The sequence below is a fragment of the Pristis pectinata genome, chromosome 26 (assembly GCF_009764475.1).
Source record: "Pristis pectinata isolate sPriPec2 chromosome 26, sPriPec2.1.pri, whole genome shotgun sequence".
In the NCBI taxonomy this organism is placed as follows: Eukaryota; Metazoa; Chordata; class Chondrichthyes; order Rhinopristiformes; family Pristidae; genus Pristis; species Pristis pectinata.
In genome coordinates, this window is record NC_067430.1 from 1,903,412 (window position 1) to 1,923,318 (window position 19,907).

Here is a 19,907-nt window from a genome sequence, read left to right on the forward strand (position 1 = left end):
CTCTTTGAGAATCAGAACACCTAGTCCATAAATTATATCTTTTTACTCAATGTGCAAACGTTAATCTGTTGAATATGCTGTGCAAAGAGCTGGAATTGCACTGAAGGTGGGTGGTCCTGGAGGTTACTGGGTGAGCAAGGAATGGAGAAGACCTATTTCTACAAAGTCTTTCATGATCCTGCATTGATGACCACTCTGCTGCTAATATAAGACCTTTGATGTGTTGTTACTATTGTAGTTCAGGAAACACAACAGCAAGCACAGTCCACAGCAATGATCCAACACAGTAGCGCACCTACAAGTCCTCCCCAGATTACAAACACCCAACTTAGGTACAGCCTGTACATAGGGACAAGATTTTGGGAGATGGGCGGGATGGACTTGCTGGGGCTGCAGTCATCTTCTGCCACCTCTGAACTTGGTTTGCGGCCATCTTTCTAACTTGAGAAACCTGTCGCCACCAGGAGAGGATCTGCAGTGGAACTGCTGCCTCACCGCTCCAGTGACCCAGGTTCAATCCTGACCTCTGATGCCATCTTTGTGGAGTTTGCATATTTTCCCTGTGGCTGAATTCTAAAATGGACACAAAGGTTTTGCAAGACCTTTTGAAGAGAGGAAGTTCTCCCCAGGTGACCTTGGCAACTCTAAGTCAAAGTTTATCTGGTTATTTATTTTGTTATTGTCAGGTGGATCTTGCACTATATGAATAGAGCCCCTATGTTTCCCGCATCACAACAATGGGCACTCTTTAAAGGAATTAATTCAGAGGCTGTGAAGGTTGCTTTATGAATGCAGTTGCATTCTTAGGCATCAACTTGGTACCTGCACAATCAGTGGAGTTTCCCACATAGGAGCCACTGGGAATTACAAACCTTTCTAATGTTGTGGGTTTGTTCCCAGTAAAGACATTTAAAGCATTGATGGTGCCTAAGAGGTATTTAGACAGGCACATGAACAGGCAGGGAATGGAGGGATATGGACCATGTGAAGGCAGATGGGATTAGTTTAGATTGACATCATGATCAACACAGACATGGTGGGCCGAAGGGCCAGTTCTGTGCTGTACTCTTCTATGTTCTGTCACAACATTGAGAAGCAGTTGAAGAGCATTTTAATAAATTTTTAAAGTAATAATATGAAATTACAAACTCATAAATTCTTTGAAAACATTTTATTGGAATAATTTAATTTGAATTTTATTAATATTAACTAAAATAAAGTTAAAAGAAGACTGTGCCTATTTTCCCCTGCATTCACTTAACAAAGTTTAGTGACCTCATCCACGTGAATGGACGGCTCCCGGAGCATCAAATGTGGCTGCCCTGAACCTAAGGCAGGTGCAAAGTGTTTCCTGCCTCAAATCTGAGTTATGGAAGCGTCACTTTGCCATCCACATGACCCTTAGTTATATATTCAGTGAATGTGGCTAACATTGATGAATGTGTTACCAATCATTTCTAGGTGTAGAATGAGACAGGAAGATTTGTCAGGATACTAGAACTCACCGCTTTTTTTCCACAAGATGCTGTGGGGTCTTGTTCCAGTGATTTGGGAGAGAGACAAGTATCGGGGCCTGGTATTATTGTTCCCGTTGAATGAAATAACAGTGCGTCAGGACACTTTTAATGCCAGGGCCAGGTTTTGCAAGTTGGCTTTAAACCTGCCGACTTCTCACTGAGATGAGAGTTCTAACAGCATGCATCAAGCTGTTGTCTATCTATTGTTACATGACGAAGCTGTTAGCTCTGGAAACACACTCTCAGTGACTGGGGGGAAAATGCTGAGGTAGCAGGACTTGCCACAGGAGATGCTCAGTGACCTTTGCTGGTTTTAAACAACAAACAGTCTGCTGGAGGAACTCAGCAGGTCGAGCAGCATCTGTGGGAGGAAAGGAATTGTCGAGATTTTGGGTCGAAACCCTTTGCTGGTTTTAATTCTTGTTAAGTCAACAGTTGGCAACATGGTATTTGGTGAAAGTGATGATGTGCACAATCCCAATCCTTTCGTAACCACAGCTTTGAACTATATGGTGACACATTAACAATATCGACACATTAAGTCTGTCCTAATGCTAAGTTATCCTGTTCTTTAGCCACACCGTATGCCACCTTTGATGTCGACACTGTCACTGTCCGTGTGGGCGAGATCATCCGATTACACTGCCTTTCCCAAGGAACTCCACCAATCACATATGAATGGTCTAAAGTAAATGGAACCTTACCTGACCGGGCTATCAAACGCAATGGAATCCTACAGATTAACCTCGCTGTGGTGTCTGACTCAGGCAGGTACCGGTGCCTGGTGAAGAACAGGGTCGGTGAAAGTGATGCAATTGCAACAGTAAATGTGAAATGTGAGTACGGTGTCTTAATCCCCTTTCACTTTTTCACTCGATCTTATCTCCTTTTCCATTATAGTCACTTTCAAATGGGAAGTGGGTAAATGACAGAAGGGGGAACGTTACGCTTACTGTGGGGAATGAGGGGGGCATCTGGTTCTATTGGACGTTTCTATCAAAAAGCTAGCACGGCAGAGCTGGCCAGATGTCCTGTGTGCAGCATGGTGCTTTGGATCCTTGGACTCAACATCCCTTAATTTGTTTCTTATGACCCTGGATCAGAGTCACCAAGAGACAGCACATGGATAAACATATCAACTTGACCCAAGACTTTTTATGTGCAACCTAGCAGGCAGGAGATTGTTCCTACAAATAATACAGCAGTTTGGTTGTTATTAGGATGTAGTGGAAAACACAGAAAGGAGCAGAAAATGGAGATGTCCGTTTACTGACCAGAGCTCTGCATTTGCAGGGCGCTGATGGTTACTACATTGGCATCCAAGTTTGAGCGCTCATACGACAGGAGAGGCTGGGAAACCCAAAGGGTTTGGTCAGACACCTGGCTCTTCTGGGAGCTGTGTGGACTTGTGGTTAGGCTCGGGGTTTATGTATGGGGCTACATTGATCGGCACTTAGTGGGGATCAGGAAACCACCCCCTCCCTCACCTGATCTGTACTGGGGCCCAGTCTCAGCCACGGCCAATAGAAGTTGTGGGAGGAAAGCCTTAAGTCAGCCAACAGCTGTGAGAGCATTTGAGTGGCCTGCCAGCTGTACAGGTGAGTGTTACAGGCCTTTTAAATACATCCCTTTAGTTAATGCACAGGCATTGTTGATAAGGATTCTCCTAGTTGACAAGTGACACGTGTGCAATAGGCATGGGATGAGGTCAGACTAGTCCAGAGACTGTACCTTCCCACAGTCACAGAGGCAAATAGCACAGAAACAGGCCCTTCAGCCCACAGTGTGCACACAAACTATCTCGCACCCATTTACACCAATCCTCTTGTATTCTCTGCATATTCCCCTCAGATTCTGCCATAAATTTACACCAGCAACAATTCACAGCAGCCAGTTAAATTACCAACCTGCATGACTTTGGGATGTGGGAGGAGACCGGAGCCCTCAGGGGAAATTTACACAGTCACAGGCAGAGGTGCAAGCTCTGCAGGAGGCCAGGATTGGCACTGTGAGCCTGCAGCTGTACTAGCTGCACCACTGTGCCGCCTAGTAGACTGTAGAGAGAGGTTACAGACCTCACTTGGGTGGTTGTTGTGCCAGTTGAGACATGCCTACCTCAAGGAGGCTGTCCCAGCAGACTTGCTGGTGGTTTTCCAGGAAGGGTCGGGATCTCGGCAGCTACTATGGGTGAAATATGTTTAAACACCATGACGTGACAGTGACCAGAGCCTCTCTCTTCCCTTCTGTGCCGTTTACAACACCAGCTCCCCCGGCAGCACGAGTATCACCGCAGATTGAGGTGAGAAACATCGGTGGCACTGTAGAATTCACCTGCTCTGTTATCGGTCACCCACAGCCCAGGATCGAGTGGTTAAAGGAAGGAGGACGTTTACCACCCAATCACAAAATTACTAAAGGAGTCTTGAGGTAGGATGATTGTTATTTTCAACAGCTCTTCTCCAACAGCAGGTATTCAGTATGGGATTGTAGGACGGGTGTTACCATTCAAAGAGAGCTTCACAGATGAAACAACATCTTAATATTGAGTGAATTATTGGAACAGCTGAACAATAACTAAAGGTCCAACTTTCAAATTCAGCTTGGAAGTGAAGCATGCAAGTGAATTGTCTCAGAGATGAGAAAAATGAGTGAACAATTTAAGCCAGAGTATCACTTTAAATTAAACTGGATAGTTAGAAGTCAGAGACAGGGCTCAGCTCAAGGTAACTTGAGGGTTTATGTCAAGAAATATTTATTTGTGTGACCAATACTTAGAATAAAATTGTGGATCAGAAACCTTGGAATCCCAGAACCAACTAGAGACCACAATTTTGGTGTGGAGGTGTTAAGGGGTGTTTGTATGGCATGTGTGTGTTGACGTGTGAAGAGGGGATGTGCGTGTATGTGTGCTTTCCTCATTGGCTATCCTAGAGTCATCAATTGAAATAGGTCAAATGGCTCCCTCACACCTTCTATCGTTAATAAAGCTATCATTAAGGAAAAAATAGCAAAACATCAGGCAGACACAGCACGGATTCAGGAAGGGCAGGTCCTGTTTGACAAACTTACAGGAGTTCTTTGAGGATATAATGAGCGCAGTGGATAGAGGGGAACAGGTGGATGTTGTATACTTGGATTTCCAGAAGGCGTTCGATAAGGTGCCACATAAAAGACTTATCCATAAGATAAGGATGCATAGAGTGGAGGGTAATATATTAGCATGGATAGAGGATTGGTTAACCAATAGAAAGCAGAGAGTTGGGATAAATGGGTGTTTCTCTGGTTGGCAATCAGTGGTGAGGGGGGTGCTGCAGAGGTCGGTGCTGGGCCTACAACTGTTCACAATATACATTAACAATTTGGAAGAGGGGACCGAGTGTAGTGTATCTAAGTTTGCTGATGACATTAAATTGAGTGGAAAAGCAAATTGTGCAGAGGATGCGGAGAGTCTGCAGAGAGATATAGATAGGTTCAGTGAGTGGGCAAGGGTCTGGCAGATGGAATACAGTATTGATAAATCTGATGTCATCCACTTTGGAAGGGAAAATAAAAGATCAAATAATTATTTAAATGGTGAAAGATTGCAGCATGCTGTTGTGCAGAGGTACTTGGGAGTGCTGGTGCATGAATCGCAAAAGGTCGGTTTGCAGGTGCAACAGGTTATCAAGAAGGCAAACGGAATGTTGGCCTTCATTGCTGGAGGGATTGAATTTAAGAGCAGGGAGGTTATGCTGCAACTGTGCAGGGTACTGGTGAGGCCGCACCTGGAGTACTGCATGCAGTTCTGGTCTCCTTACTTGAGGAAGGATATACTGGCTTTGGAGGCGGTGCAGAGGAGGTTCACCAGGTTGATTCCGGAGATGAGGGAGTTAGCCTATGAGGAGAGATTGAGTCGCCTGGCACTATATTCACTGGTATTCAGAAGAACGAGAGGGGATCTTATAGAAACATATAAAATTATGAAAGAGATAGATAAGATAGAGGCAGGAAGGTTGTTTCCAATGGTTGGTGAGACTAGAACTAGGGGACATAGCCTCAAGATTCAGGGAAATAGATTTAGGATGGAGATGAGGAGAAACTGGTTTTCCCAGAGAGTAGTGAATCTCTGCCCAGGGAAGCAGTGGAGGCTGCCTCATTAAGTATATTTAAGACACAGTTTGATATATTTTTGCATAGTAGGGGAATTAAGGTTATGGGGAAAAGGCAGGTAGGTAGATCTGAGTCCACGGCCAGATCAGCCATGAGCTTAGTGACTGGCGGAGCAGGCTCAACGGGCCAGATGGCCTCCTCCTGCTCCTATTTCTTATGTTCTGAACCAGTCATCGGTTTAATGTAATGTACATAGACAATTAAATCTTTGTTAAAGGGTACTGTAAAAAAAAATGAGAATCTTATTAAGTGCCTGAGCTAATGTGTAGTTTTTGTCATTGTTACAGCAAAGTAACTTGATGTATTTTACATTGTTCCATTGTTTTTATATGAAAAATGAATATTTGTCTGTGTTTTTGTTAAATGCTGACAATGCACCTTAACAAATGGCTGCCATAAGAACACCTTACGTTTCATAAACATGTAACGTGGTAAAGCATTCCAAGGTGTTGCACAGAAACGTTAATGGACAAGCTGCCGCACATCATGAGCTGACAGGACATGTGACTAAAAGTTTCATCCTTTGTTCGGTTATCTGAGCAGCCTGGTTGTTACAAAGCTCCTCCACTTATCGGACATCAATATAATGTTCACTCTTCAGTATCTAAAATGCCTGTATGTACAGTTCATACATTCCTATGTATTATGCATCACTAAATCCTCGGAAGTGTAATTAATATGTGACTTCAACGGCAGTTGAGTCTGGAAAACCCTGCACTGAATGACTCGTCCATGTGGAGGGCTCAAGTCTGGAGCATGATTGCATCCTTTCCACATGCATGGATGAGTGTGGCTTGAACAACACTCAAGGATCAACTCCATCTGGGACAAGGGTAGATGACTGATGCCCAATCCTCCATTTTAAATGTTGACTCCCTCTATCGCAGCAGTGTGTACCATCTGCAGAATGCACTGCACCAACTCACCAGGTCCCCTCTGGCAGCAGCTCCCAAACCCACAATCCCTGTCACCTTGAAGTTCAAAAGCAGCAAATGCAGGTAGCTGTAGCACGGCTGCCTGCCTGCAAGTCACAACCTATCCAGACTTGGAAATATGTTACCAGTCCTTCATTAGGGCTCCCTGCTCTCTAAATCCTGGAACTCCTCCCCAGTTGCTTCTTCTCTACAGTGACTACAATGTTTTGAGCTGCCTTACCTCAGCCACAATTAGGAGAGAGCAACAAATGGAGGCCTTGCTGCTAATGAGCGTACCCTGGAATTGAATTTAAACAAAACATATCACAATCCCTTTTGAAATTTCCTGTTGAATCTGTTTTCACCCCTTTTCCAGCAAGGCATTTCAGATCGTTGCAGCTCAATCTATTAAAATCACAAGTATCTCCTGCCATTGGAAACTGTCTCTCTCTATTTGCACAATCGTAACTCCTCATTACTTAGTACCTATCTGTAATCTCATTTTAATCCTTTTGCTCTAAAGACAACAATTCAATTTTATCCCATCTCTCCACTTAACTCATCCCTGGTACCAACCTGTTAATTTCCTCTTTACCCCCTACAAGACCCTGCGATCCTCTCTTGGTCGCGTTTATGCACATTGGAGTTTAGAAGACCCCACCCACCCCGGACATTCTCTCTTCTCCCCCTCCCATCAGGCAGAAGATACAAAAGCCTGAAAGCACGTACTACCAGGCTCAAGGACAGCTTCTATCCTGCTGTTATAAGACCATTGAATAGTTCCCTAGTACAATAAAATGGACTCTTGACCTCACAATCTACCTCATTATGACTTTGCACCTTATTGTCTACCTGCACTGCATTTCCTCTGTAACTGTAGTACTTTAGTCTGCATTCTGTTATTTTACCCTGTACTACCTCAATGCACTGATGTAATGAATTGATCTGTATGAACGGTATGCAAGGCAAGTTTTTCACTGTACCTCGATACAAGTGACAATAATAAACCAAGTTACCAATTTAATTTACCAAGAATGAGAGGTTATGTGATTGAAACATGAGAATTCTGAGGGGGATTGACAGTGTGGCTGCTGAGAAGATGTTTCCCCTAGTGGAGGTACCTAGAACTTGGGGCAGACTTTCGGAGTAAAAGTTTGTCCATTTAAGAAGGAGGTGAGGAGGAATTTCTTCTCTGAGGCTCGTAACTCTTTGCAATTCCCTACCACAATGTGGAGGCAGAGTTATTGAATATATTCCAGATGGAGGCCGACATAAATTGGAGTATTGTGCGCAGTTCTGGTTGCCACATGATAGGAAGAATGTGCTTAAGCCAGAGAGGGTGCAGAAAAGATTCACAGGAATGTTTCTGGACTGGAGGGCTTGAGTTATAAGGAGAGACTGGATGGGCTTGGACTGTTTTCCCTGGAGCAAAGGAGGCTGAGGGGTGACCTGACAGAGGTTTATAAAATCATGAGGGGCTCAGATAGGATAGATGGCCACAGTCTTTATCCCAGGGTAGGGGAGTCTAAAACTAGAGGGCATGGGTTGAAGATGAAAGGGGAAATATTTAAAGGGGATCTGAGGGGCAAGTTTTTCACACAGAGAGTAGTGGGGTGGTAGAGCCAGTTACAATTACAACATTTAAAAGACATTTGGACAGGTGCATGATAGCAAAGATTTAGAGGGATATGGGCCAAACTCAGGCAAATGGGATTAGTGTAGCAAGGCACCTTGGTCAGCATGGACGAGTTGGGCCAATCCTCAATGACAAGCCAACATTCATCCCTCAAACATGAGTAAATAACGGGTTCTCTGGTCATTTGCCATTGTTTACAACAGTTGTGCTATGAGGAAGCTTGCTGATGCACTGTAACTTTAAAAGTACTTTATTACCTGTGAAATCCATTGAGACACACTGAAGTTATAAAAGGCACTATATGAATAATGATGCTTTATCTTTCTTTCCATCTGAATTCCTGGCGCTGACACTAGAGTGTGAGAGTCATCTAGATAATAGCAGCATGGAGGACCACACCAGTCATCAATCATGTTCATTTTCCCATTTGGTACCAATCAATGCATGAACAACAGAACAGTGTGATAAAATAATACCATAGCTTTGTGTTGTGTGCATATTCAGTGCATTGCCAAATGGTGTTTATCTGATGTCAAATTCCATTGTTGGTGATCTTACAGAATCCAAAACATACAAGAAGGAAATGAAGGAGTTTACATCTGCAGAGCATCTAACCAATTTGGGAAGGCACAGGACAGCGCCAAACTGGTCATCCAAGGTAGGTCTGAGACAATTTGTTGGCTTAAGAGAGGTGCTGTATTTGATTCTATCAAAGGGTCACCGACCTGAGGTGAGACTGCTGCCTGACCCCCTGAGTGTTACCAGCAGTTTCTGTTTTTTTTCCTTTTAGACTTGCAGCATCTGCATTTTTTTGGATTTTTCATCCACTGTATTTGTCTGGGATCATTGTAGAAAAGAAACAATGATGTGCCTGAAATATATGTCATGCATTTGGATGTGAAAGATTGTTTACAGAGCAGCTCCACCCCCCTGAAAGCAGTAATGAACATGATGAAAATTGCGAAGGAAGATCAGCTTCATCTGATGGCCCTATTGATGAACACTGATGACAGCAAATCAAATACCAAGCCACCATTGGCATTAGTTAGTTAAACAAAGAGAAATTTCTTACATTGATTCAGAGAGAAGTGACACGGTAGTGACCGACAAATACATGGCAAAACTCCGATAATCCAGCACCCCTGGGACATCGGTGGTGCTGGACCCGCTGATTTCCCAGACTATTGGATGTTGTTTCTATTGCTACCCAAACACACTGTCATGTTACTTTTTAGAGATGTTACACAGTGGTATAATATATCTTCTCATGAACCTGTTGAGTTTAACAGGAGTGTGAGAAACAGGCCCTGGTAGGTTTAAAGGGAGTGCAGGAAATTGGGACCGAGAGAGTTTATAGGGAGCATGGGAAACACCACCCAGTGAGCCAGATATCAAATCATCAGGATTTCTGAACAGTGGGAAATGGGATTATCAGAGTTTGATGCACAATGGAGCTGGAGAATGAGGAGAACCTGTCACAATGTCACACGAAGAGCAAGATCGCGGAGAACCCAAATGCGGAACACCGGAACGGGACTGGAGTTGGGATGCTTCCTCGGTACTGAACACAGAACGACGAACCAAAGGAATCTTGCCTCGGGACTCTGAGACGGAGTCCCGACATGGAAACGGGGTTTTCTAGGAGAAACCGCGGAACTGGGACTGCTCTAGAGTTAATGGCTCGAAGCAGCCGGGAGACAAAGTGTACCCAGAGATAGACCAATAATCTGGCAACCAGTGTTTATGAAACCAGGGTTCTTATACTAGTCTCCTGATGGAACTCAGGTGTGTGTTCTTAAGCAAATAGTAGTGCATGGAAACCATGTGCTGCATGGCAAGGCACCATCAATGGGGATAAGGGGCAGAACCGAGAACCAGCACTCGGAACCATGACAGAACCAGACAGTTCTGGGGTGTAGAGAATGCTAGAGAAGTAAGAACCTACTGAAGGAGGTGGCGTAGGTGTAAGGTAGCTAATTGTGCTTGTCAGAGGATTGGTACATAGAAATCTACTGCTTACCTTGCAGGTTGTGACTGCGATCCTCAGTGCTGTGAAGTGGTATATGGGCAATACTCCATCTGTGATATGATCAGAATGAGGAAAGAAGGGAGATAGATGGAGAAGCATAACCTGTGACTAGATTTTATTCACTCTGCACTGGTATTGGTGCATGTGCTGGAGATGTTTCACTGCTACATTTGCACCTTGTGCTTTGTGATCTGATCTCTCATCACCAATCTGCACTCTTCTGCCATCCGTTGTCTTCTGCAGGATCAGAGTTCACAATGTCACAATGTTGGCAGGTCATCCCCAAGATGAGCTGCCAACAATGGAGTCATGTCATGACCAACACTATACCCCTTCCACCTTTGTGGTATCAACTGATCAGCTTCACCTCAGCTCATCTGCTGCTGAAGCCCCGTCTCCCTGACCTCATTACCTTCAGACCTGCCCATTCGAATGGACAATCTCCCATCTACCACCCTGCATAAGCTTATCCAAAATGTTGTTGCACTTTGCACCTCCCATTCACTGTGTACTCAAACACACTGGTTCACATTAAAATTATCAGTTTTGTTTTCAAACTTGACCTGACATTGTCCTTCATGTCTCTATTTATTTCCTTACGACATAGAAGGAGGCCATTATTGACCCATCATGTCTATCCAGCTCACAGGAACATCCCACACCCCAACTAATTCTCCCTGCAACCTATTCTCCCCACATTCCCATCAACTCCCACCGGATTCGGTTACTCACCTTACTAATTTACAGTGGTCAATTAACCTACCAACCAGCACATTGTTGGGATTCAGGGGGAAACCGGAATACAAGGGGCAAACCTCTGGAACGTGCAAACATTTCTCACAGATTCAACTTCTGGTCAATGGAGCTGGTGCCAACTCCTCCTTCAGCCTTACAATCCTGAGTCACGTATGTTTTCCTCCAGTTCTGGCCGCTTGGGCACCCTCACTCTACCACTACCCTTAGCTGCTGAGATTCTGAGTTCTCAATGTTCCTTCCTAAATCTTTTCCCATTTAAAACACCCCTTGGGACTATGTTTCATCTATCCACTATTTCCCCAGATGCTTCAATGTCAAATTTTGTTTGCTGACGTGCTTCTGAAATGCTTTGGAATGTTTTCTACACTGAGGACATCATTTAAGTGTTGTTATGGTGCATTTTTGAATAAGATGGTCACTGATTCAAAAAGGAGCATCATTAAATGTCTGCAATGATTATATGGTGCCTGTAATCCACAGAATTTCTCCAGTTTGTGCTTCTCAGAGATATAGTCAGACTAAACAAAAATTAGATGCTCTTTCAACAGAGGGCTGATCAAAACTTGCTCTGAGAGATGGGTTTGGGGTGGGGGTAGTCATGAAATGGTGCAGGGATGACTCTAAAACTGAAGGTGTGGCTTGCAAAATCCCAAACTGGACAAACTAAAGTTTCTTGGGTTGTGGGACTGGTTGAGGTCATGATGAGATTTAAACATGGGGAAGAGAACTTTAATTTGGTGGTTTAGGAGGATCAGTAGTAGCCAATGAAGATGAGCAAGGACAGGAGGGAACATCGATGGTGGGGAGTGGTGACAGTTCAAAGGTGAGACCTTCAGTCACAGTGGACTTGAGTGAGGAGTCGAAATGGACCATGTTACTGGAGGGGAGGCAGTCTGTTCTTGGGACACAGGTGACATGGTTGGAAGCTCAAAGATGGGTCTATAAGGCTTGAGGTTCCCTACTGTCGTGTCCAGCCTGAGGTGGTGACCGGGAGTGGAATATGAAATTACTGGTGTACTTAGTCTTCACAGTGGCAGTAGAGAGGTTGAATTGTGAATTGTCAACTTACGTATGACCACGAGCCCATGTTTTAGGATGATATACCTTTTGGCCTTGTCAAAGGCTGTAGAAAAGTTGTGTTAGTGAACTGCACCATAGTCATCATGACTTAGGATGGCACTTGTGACTTAGATGAGTTTCTTTTCCATGTTCTCCAGGCAGCACCTAATAATTTCAACCTATAGGAAAAGTTAGTTCAGTACATCCACAACATTTCTGGTTCTGGTGTGCAATGATTCCTGTGCTGGAGTCTCCTCCATTTCAGGAAATGTGTGATAGCAGATTTCAGAGCTGGCATCTGCCGATACTCGAGTGAAAGTACTTGACAGCACAGTTTTCTTGCTGAGATGAGTTTTCTGTGGAACTGCAGTTCATGGATGTCAACTGACCTGGTCCTGTGCCTGGGAATTTCTCCAAGAGAATTAAAGTCGCCTCATCTCAACTCCATGATTACAGCGCGAAGCTTCAATGACGGCAACATGAGCATTCGTGAGGGATGGGTTGCTCTGGCCGCCTTCGTTAGGCTCTGCTGTAGATCATATAAATGCTACCACTTGATCAAGAGCAAATCACACCACAGGTAACCATTATAGAGCTGATAAGCAACATCAAGGCTTGGCCTTTCCAAGACTAGCCAGGAGATATAATTTTGTGTGGGATCCTGACCTAGGCATATGGAAACGGGTGATTGACAAAGGAATTTGACAAACAGTGAGAAGAGCTGTAAAGACTTTGAAGACCAGGGCTGGTTTAGATGCACCTTCACAGCTGAATAGCCCAAACAGGAGAATGGCCAGGTGGGTAAGTTACAAAAATGGTGCCATTGTACCCAAGGGAGTGCACCCTCAAATATCAGGAGAGTGTGGGTGCCATAAAGCAAACAATACCACAGAAGTGTGTTGGCCATCTGCAACATTGAGACCATAAACCTAAGTAGACTTCAGCAGGTCCTCTGTAGGAGGGAAGTTCATGGAATAAAAATGACTTTTCTCTTGATAATTTTCAGCCCTACCCATTGTCATGATAAACGTAAGGACATCTATGCAGATGGTAATGGTTGGTGGCTCGGTGGAATTCGAATGTCAAGCAATTGGAGATCCCCAGCCTTTTGTCCAGTGGAGTAAGGTGGAGGGAGTGTTGTCTCCTGAAGTCATCATTCGGAATGGAATGCTGAAAATTGAATATGTAAAGGAGTCTGATGCTGGACGTTACAGGTGTACAGCCACCAATGATGTGGGATCTGTCCAGTCTGAGGTGGCTCTGTATGTACAGAGTAAGTGAAGCCTGAATTGTTCTACAGTTTGTTGAGTTAAATGGAATGTACATTACTGGAACAGGCCATTGGCCTCACATAAAAACTTAAGAAATAGGAGCAGAGAAAGCCCATGTGGTCCCCTGTGCTTGCTCGCCATTCAATAAGATCATGGTTAATCCTAGACTTTACAGGCCATCTTCCTTTCCAATTCACATTTCACTTACTTAACTTGATGCCCTTAAGTTTATTGGTCACCATTTGAATAAAATCAATGACTGAGCATTCATATTCCTCTGAGGCAGAGAATTCCAAAGATTTACAAATGTCAGAATGAAGCTTCCCTTCATCTCAGTGCTAAGCAGTTAACTCATTGTTCTGGGTCTGTGTCCCTTTGTTCTCAGCTTTCCAGCCAGACAAAATAATCTCTTGTCATACGTTTCAAAGAGACTGTCACTGGGTCCTCAAAATTCCAGAGAGTGTAGGTCCACCGTACTCGATCTTTCCTCAGGGGACAACACCCTTATCTCAGGAATTATTCTGGTGAACCTACCTCTGAGGAAAATATATTGTTCCTTCGGAATGGACTCCAAACAAACTTATTGAATTGGGACAATGGTCAAACTTCTCTTGGGTCTCCTCCCACCCGACTTGATCTAACCCAATTATTACATCTGTCTGAGTCCTTTCTCCCTCATGGATTCATTTACCTTTCCTTTAAAAGCATCAATTACTTGCTGAGCTACCAAGGACTGCACTCAAACTACTGTCTGGTTTCACTTGAATTCTTCAGTACATTTCTTATCTTGTTCTTAGTACTGGATTATCTAAAAGTAACTTCTTCACAATTTTGTTTTCAGTTGTTTAATAAATTTGAAGACTTAAGTTTTTAACCTCTCGTCTCTACATTCATAGATGCTACCCCACCTTCATCCTTCATAAACTCAAACACACCCAAAACTCTGCTGTTCTTGTACTAACTTGACAGATTTCCTAAATTCACTTTCACAGCGTGATTTGGAGAGATTTGAATTTTCTGGGTTATTTGTCAAGTCCCGCTGACCTGCTGCCTCCTGGAAATCTGAAAAAAAGCATGGTTCCAAAATAATTCCCAGATGTGATTCCGAAATAGTATTGTTTCAAGATGTGGTGTGATTCCAGTTCTATGCCACTTGTTTGATTCTTAATACCCTTTGGGAAATCAGGATATAGGCATTAAATGTGAATTTACTAATGTTGGCTGCATCCCAAGAAAAAGTATAAATAAAACTTAAACTAAGCCAATCCTAAAACTTTCATTTGCTCCTGATTACTGCAACAGCATGACTAAGATCACATTTCTATCATTAGGTTCTATAAATTACTATTCAATTCAGTATATATTTTAGAAGTTCTTTCCTATGTTTTGAAGCACGTGTATATAATGCTTCAAGGAATGTGTTCAGAGATTTGGTTTGAGGGTTGCGATGTTATTAACAACTTCCCCGTTTTTGTAGCTGTTCCCATGATTGCCCCTCACCCAGAGCTGAAAGAAGTTGCCATTGGATCCACAGCTATCTTCCCATGTCTAGCCTCGGGCTTCCCGGCACCAGAGGTCACCTGGAATAAGGTACTCGTTGTTCCATATCATTCTGTATTGATATCATTCCATGAGACATTTCCACTCTTGTACTCAAATGCTGTTGCAATAAAGGCCAACATATCTCTGACCTTCCCAATTGCTTGCTGTACCTGCATGTTAAAAATTCCAGTCATTCATGTACTAGGATACCCAGATCCCTCTAAACACCAACACGTCTTCATCCGTCACCATCTGAAAATACTCAGCATTGCTGCTATTTTCACCAAATTGGATGACCTCACATTTTCTACATTATATTCCATCTGCCACATCCGCCTCCTCACCCCTCATTCGCCCCCCCCCCCCCCCATACCCCAGCCCCATCCATTTGGAAGAGTCTCTGCATCCTTCTCATAGTCCACACTGCCCACGGCTTGGTATCACAGGCAAGACTGGATATATTACATTTGATTCCTTCATCCAAATCTTTGATATAGATCCTAAACATCTGGGGCTCCGGCATTGCCCCCAAGGCCCCCACTGTCCATGGCCCACCCTGAAGATGGCCCATTTATTCTGTCTCAGTGTCTTCTGTCCACTAACTAATCCTCAATCCACTACCACAAGTACGATGCACTCTAATTTTGTTTAACAATCTTTTGTATAGCACCTAACTAAAAGCCTTCTGAAGGTCCAAACGCGCCATACCAATTGGTTCCCCTTATCTATTCTGCTAATCACATCCTAAGGAAACTACCAGACTTATCAAACCTGATTTCCCTTTTCCTAAATCCATGTTGACTCTGCCCACTGTTATTACTGCTGTCTTGCCAGCCAGTCTACAGCTCTCTGTGCTTTCTCTCTCTCTTAAGTAATTGGGTCATGTTTGCTACCTCCCAGTGTGTGGAAGATGACACCCAGTACACACACTATCTCCACAGTTACCTCCTTCAAAAACCGAGGATGCAGGTCATCAGGACCCAAGGATTTACTACCTTTCAGTTCTATTAATTTCTCCAGTAAGACTTCACATACGCTGCCAATCCTGTCTTAATTTAACAATTTACTTTATTTGATCCTTTAAATATATATAAATATAAACACAATATTTTAACTGATCAATTAGATGATGATATATCATTTATATGGACTTCCAGAAAACATTGGATTAGTTTGCATGAAGACTTTAGAGAGTTGGCTATTGGTTATTGGGTAGATGGACAACCGTTGGAGATAAATGTTCTCTTGGGTAGGATGTGGTAATAATGCTCCCAGCATTTATACCAGAGGTCCAGCTTCTCGCCGTGTTTTTTCATTGATATTATTAATGGTGGGCCAAGTGCTCTGACAGCTGATGCAGTAAAGTTTGTGGATGGGAATGATGCGAGAGGACAGAGCAATTCGTACTTCAGTCCAGTCAATGCATCGCTACATCACCGATAATTCTCAGATGGGACCATGGCTGAATAATTTGGTATTTTCCAGTTAAGATATTCAGTGATGATGTGCATTCTGTATACGTCTGACCTTTCCATAACAGGATGTTGGTTAAAAAAATCCTATAATGGTTTTTATACCTTATTCCTCCCATATAAACCTCCAGGCAAGGTTGGGCTGAAGCCATGGTTCTTGGACATATTGCTACTCAGGATAAGCAACCCTACCTTAAAATGTGTGCCTGACCAAGCATGGAATGAGATGCCTGTTTGGTGTGGGATTGTCCTGTTAGGAGACCTCCATCCTGTTCTCACATGCTTATGATTACTTTTAGCTGGAGGGAGACCTCCCCCCTGGGGCTTATGTTGAGAACAATGTGTTGACCATACCATCTGCTACTCCCGAACATACTGGAACGTACGTCTGCACGGCCACTAATGAACAAGGAACTGAGACCGCGTACGCAATGCTGAAAGTCCGAGGTACAACAGAACACCCGCTGTATAATATGCTGCACAATACTTGTTCCATTGGACTCATGCACGTGATGGTTAACATGCAAGTAGTATTAAAAGGAATCCTAGAACCTTATTTCATTATCTTTGGAGTGTACGATTCTATGATTCTATAAACTAAGCACATTTGAAAATGTGCAGTGAGATCGTTAATGTACTGTTAACCAGATGCCTGGGCTTTTAATTTGGAGGAATGAGCTGAACTCCCACCATGGCAGCCAGGGACTTAAATCCATGTAATTAAATCTGGAATAAAAACCTACTGAGCAGTAATGGTTACGAAACCAACAACAGTCTGTCTAAAATCATAACTCACGTCCTGCAAGGAAGGAGATATGCCGTTGTCACCTGGTCAGATCTGTGTGTGACTCCTGGCCCCCAATGTGCTTGATCCTCCACTGCCCCCTGAAATGGCTGAACTAGCCACTCAGCCAGGGCACTGAGGGACGGCAGATAGATGCCGTCCTGGGCACGGATGGCCATGTCCTGAGATGGAATAAAAAAACAATGGGGTTTACTCTTTGTGCAGCTGAGTTTCCCCTTATCTCAGGTTGACTGACCTGCAGAACATGGTATTTTGGCATCTTTCACAATAGCGAGGTACCTCTGGAATGTTTTCACTGCTCTGATGAAGGAAACACTGCAGCTAGTTTGCATGTAGCAATGTCCAGTAGACACCAATGGCATTAATGATCAGATCCCCTGTTGTTTCAGCATGAGTTGAGAGGTGAGTGTCATGATGAGCTCTCCTGTGTTCTCATCTGCTGAGGAGGAGAGTGTGGTGAACGTTCTGCAGTACAGCACCTCCGACAGTCCAGTCCAGTGCTGCACTGAAGTGTCAGCCTACAGTATGTAGGTTAGAAATTCAACAGAAGATGTTCTGACCTGGAGGTTACTGCTTTAAATATTGGATATTAATGGTGTTCCTTTCACCAAACCTTGGTACATTCTTTCTGTTATTACAGAGCGCAAGATTCCGTACTTCACACAGAACCCCATTTCCTACATTGCTGTGCCCACCATAAAAGACGCCTACCACGAGTTTGAAATCAAAATAACATTCCGACCGGATGCAGCTGATGGTAAGACTCTTCCTCCCTCTGTTTTCTCCTAATTTATTTTGAAAGCTCTGAATCAAGTCCAGATAACAAAATTTGCTGGTGCCTCAGCTGGGTGACATGTTTGTGTGTGATCTGGTCAGTGAGGGAAAGAAGGGTTGCTTCAGGTCAGACTGTAACTCCACCATAACCTGACACCACAGTCAACCATGTCCTGATCTGTGAACCTTTCAAGTGCGGATGGCTCTGTTCCAGCCCACAGAATATATTTATACTTCAGTGAGAAAGAATAAGTCAGTAGAATCTACCAGCAAGAGAATCTTTGGAAAGTAAATGCTGGAGACTCTGGAGTAGATGCTCCTTTTCATCAGTTCTTGATCTTGTCTCCGAGTGAATTCCGACCTGTTGCTACAATTTCAGTAGAATCAATGAGCAGATCACTTGTTTTATTAGCAGTGGTTGAGGGAAAAGTGTGAGCCTGGATACTGAGGAGAACTCCCTTGGTTTTCACATCCACTAGATGGACGAGCTCTCCTGCTGATGTAACCAGTAGCCATTCTTTCAGAACCAAATAACACGGAGGAGAAAGCTTGTGGGTGTCAGTGACAATCCTAACTTTTGTGACTCAGTTTCTCAATGGACTCTGTCAGCCAGCCTGTCCACCTTACCAGACGTGTCTCTCCAGTTACCCTTCAGCCGTACTTGCACGTTGTATTAACACTGTAGAAAATACTTTGCTGCATAATCATCATTTGTAGCAAAGAAATTTCCAATAATTTTTTTGTTTGATAGAAATGACCTGAAAGTAGGAGTTAAATTTAATTCAGCAAGATGGTCTCATTTACCAGTTTCAAGTCATCAGAGTGAAGTAGAGTTGTACTGCAGTGAGCTGTGGTTCCAAGCAGTGGTAAATTTATCACCAATAGTTGTTGGGTTGTGGCTCAGTACACGATGTTGCTTTCTTAGTCGTAGTCCTCATGATGTTCAGCCCATTCACAGTGAATTTACTTTTCCCAGTGTCCATATCAGGAGAATCGCTAAGAATTAGTGGAAGAACATTTTTCAATGCCTGAGTCCCTGAGAGGGCCCAAACTGTCTGGGAGCAGGAAGAAGAGGCTGTGGGTTCCTCCCTTTGTCTGACAACATCCCTCTGCTTCCCACTGGCAGGGTACAATTGGTGAATTGGCCCAATGCTGCTTCTGCCCTTTAATGAATGCAGTCAGGGGAAGTCGCATCTTGTGTTCAGTCCTGAGGGTGGAGATTAATTGAACTGTCCAATAGCAAATATGGACTTCCACAGAGCCAACACTTAAGAAGAAAGGTCAATCATCTCAGTCCCCAGATATCTTTCAGGAGTTCCTCAAGGCAACATTCCATAGTCTATACAGCTGCTTCATCAATGACCTCTTCTGCAGCTCCATCCCTGAACAAGGCAGTTCTTACACGTTGTTAACAAGCTTCAGTTGAGTCTTACACTTTCGTGCCAATAAGGCAGCACTTTCTCATCAAGAACCTACATTGGTGCTTTATTTAGTTTTCACTAGATCCACCTGGCTGTAGACCTCTTGTCTCAAACTTGGGCAAAAGAGCTGACTCTCAGAGAGGAGAGTGCCTGCCTTTGATATCAAGATAACGTTTGACCACGTATGGCATCAAGAACTCCAGTAAATTTGAATTCTGTGGGTTGGGGGTGGGGAAGATTCCTCCAGTGTCTGGAGTTGTACTGAAAACCAAAGCAAATGATTGTGGCCTTTGGACACCAATCATCTCAGTCCCAAGACATCTTTCAGGGGTTCCTCAAGACAACATTCCATATTATATACAGCTGCTTCATCGATGACATCTTCTGCATCACAAGAAGTGGCGATGTTTGCTGATGATTGCACAACATTCCATGTACAACTCCTCAGATAATAAAGCATGCCATGTTTCTGTGTAGTGAGACCTGGACAACATTCATGGACTGTTAAATAGGAACCAGCATTCAATTCACACAAGTTGGAAGAAGTGACCAGCTTCAGCAA

At 43.7% G+C, this 19,907-nt stretch overlaps 1 protein-coding gene across 6 annotated transcripts in view; it reads left to right on the forward strand.

The window, feature by feature from the left end:
- The window catches only part of hspg2 (heparan sulfate proteoglycan 2), a 429,897-nt gene that overhangs the window by 356,813 nt on the left and 53,177 nt on the right, over positions 1-19,907 (forward strand). For all 6 annotated transcript variants that reach the window (XM_052039638.1, XM_052039640.1, XM_052039643.1 and 3 more), the window contains 7 exons: positions 2,093-2,353; positions 3,782-3,944; positions 8,777-8,874; positions 13,067-13,333; positions 14,809-14,921; positions 16,645-16,792; positions 17,791-17,907. In XM_052039638.1, the coding sequence (XP_051895598.1) occupies positions 2,093-2,353; positions 3,782-3,944; positions 8,777-8,874; positions 13,067-13,333; positions 14,809-14,921; positions 16,645-16,792; positions 17,791-17,907 (1,167 nt within the window). The remainder of the gene's footprint in view (positions 1-2,092; positions 2,354-3,781; positions 3,945-8,776; positions 8,875-13,066; positions 13,334-14,808; positions 14,922-16,644; positions 16,793-17,790; positions 17,908-19,907) is intronic.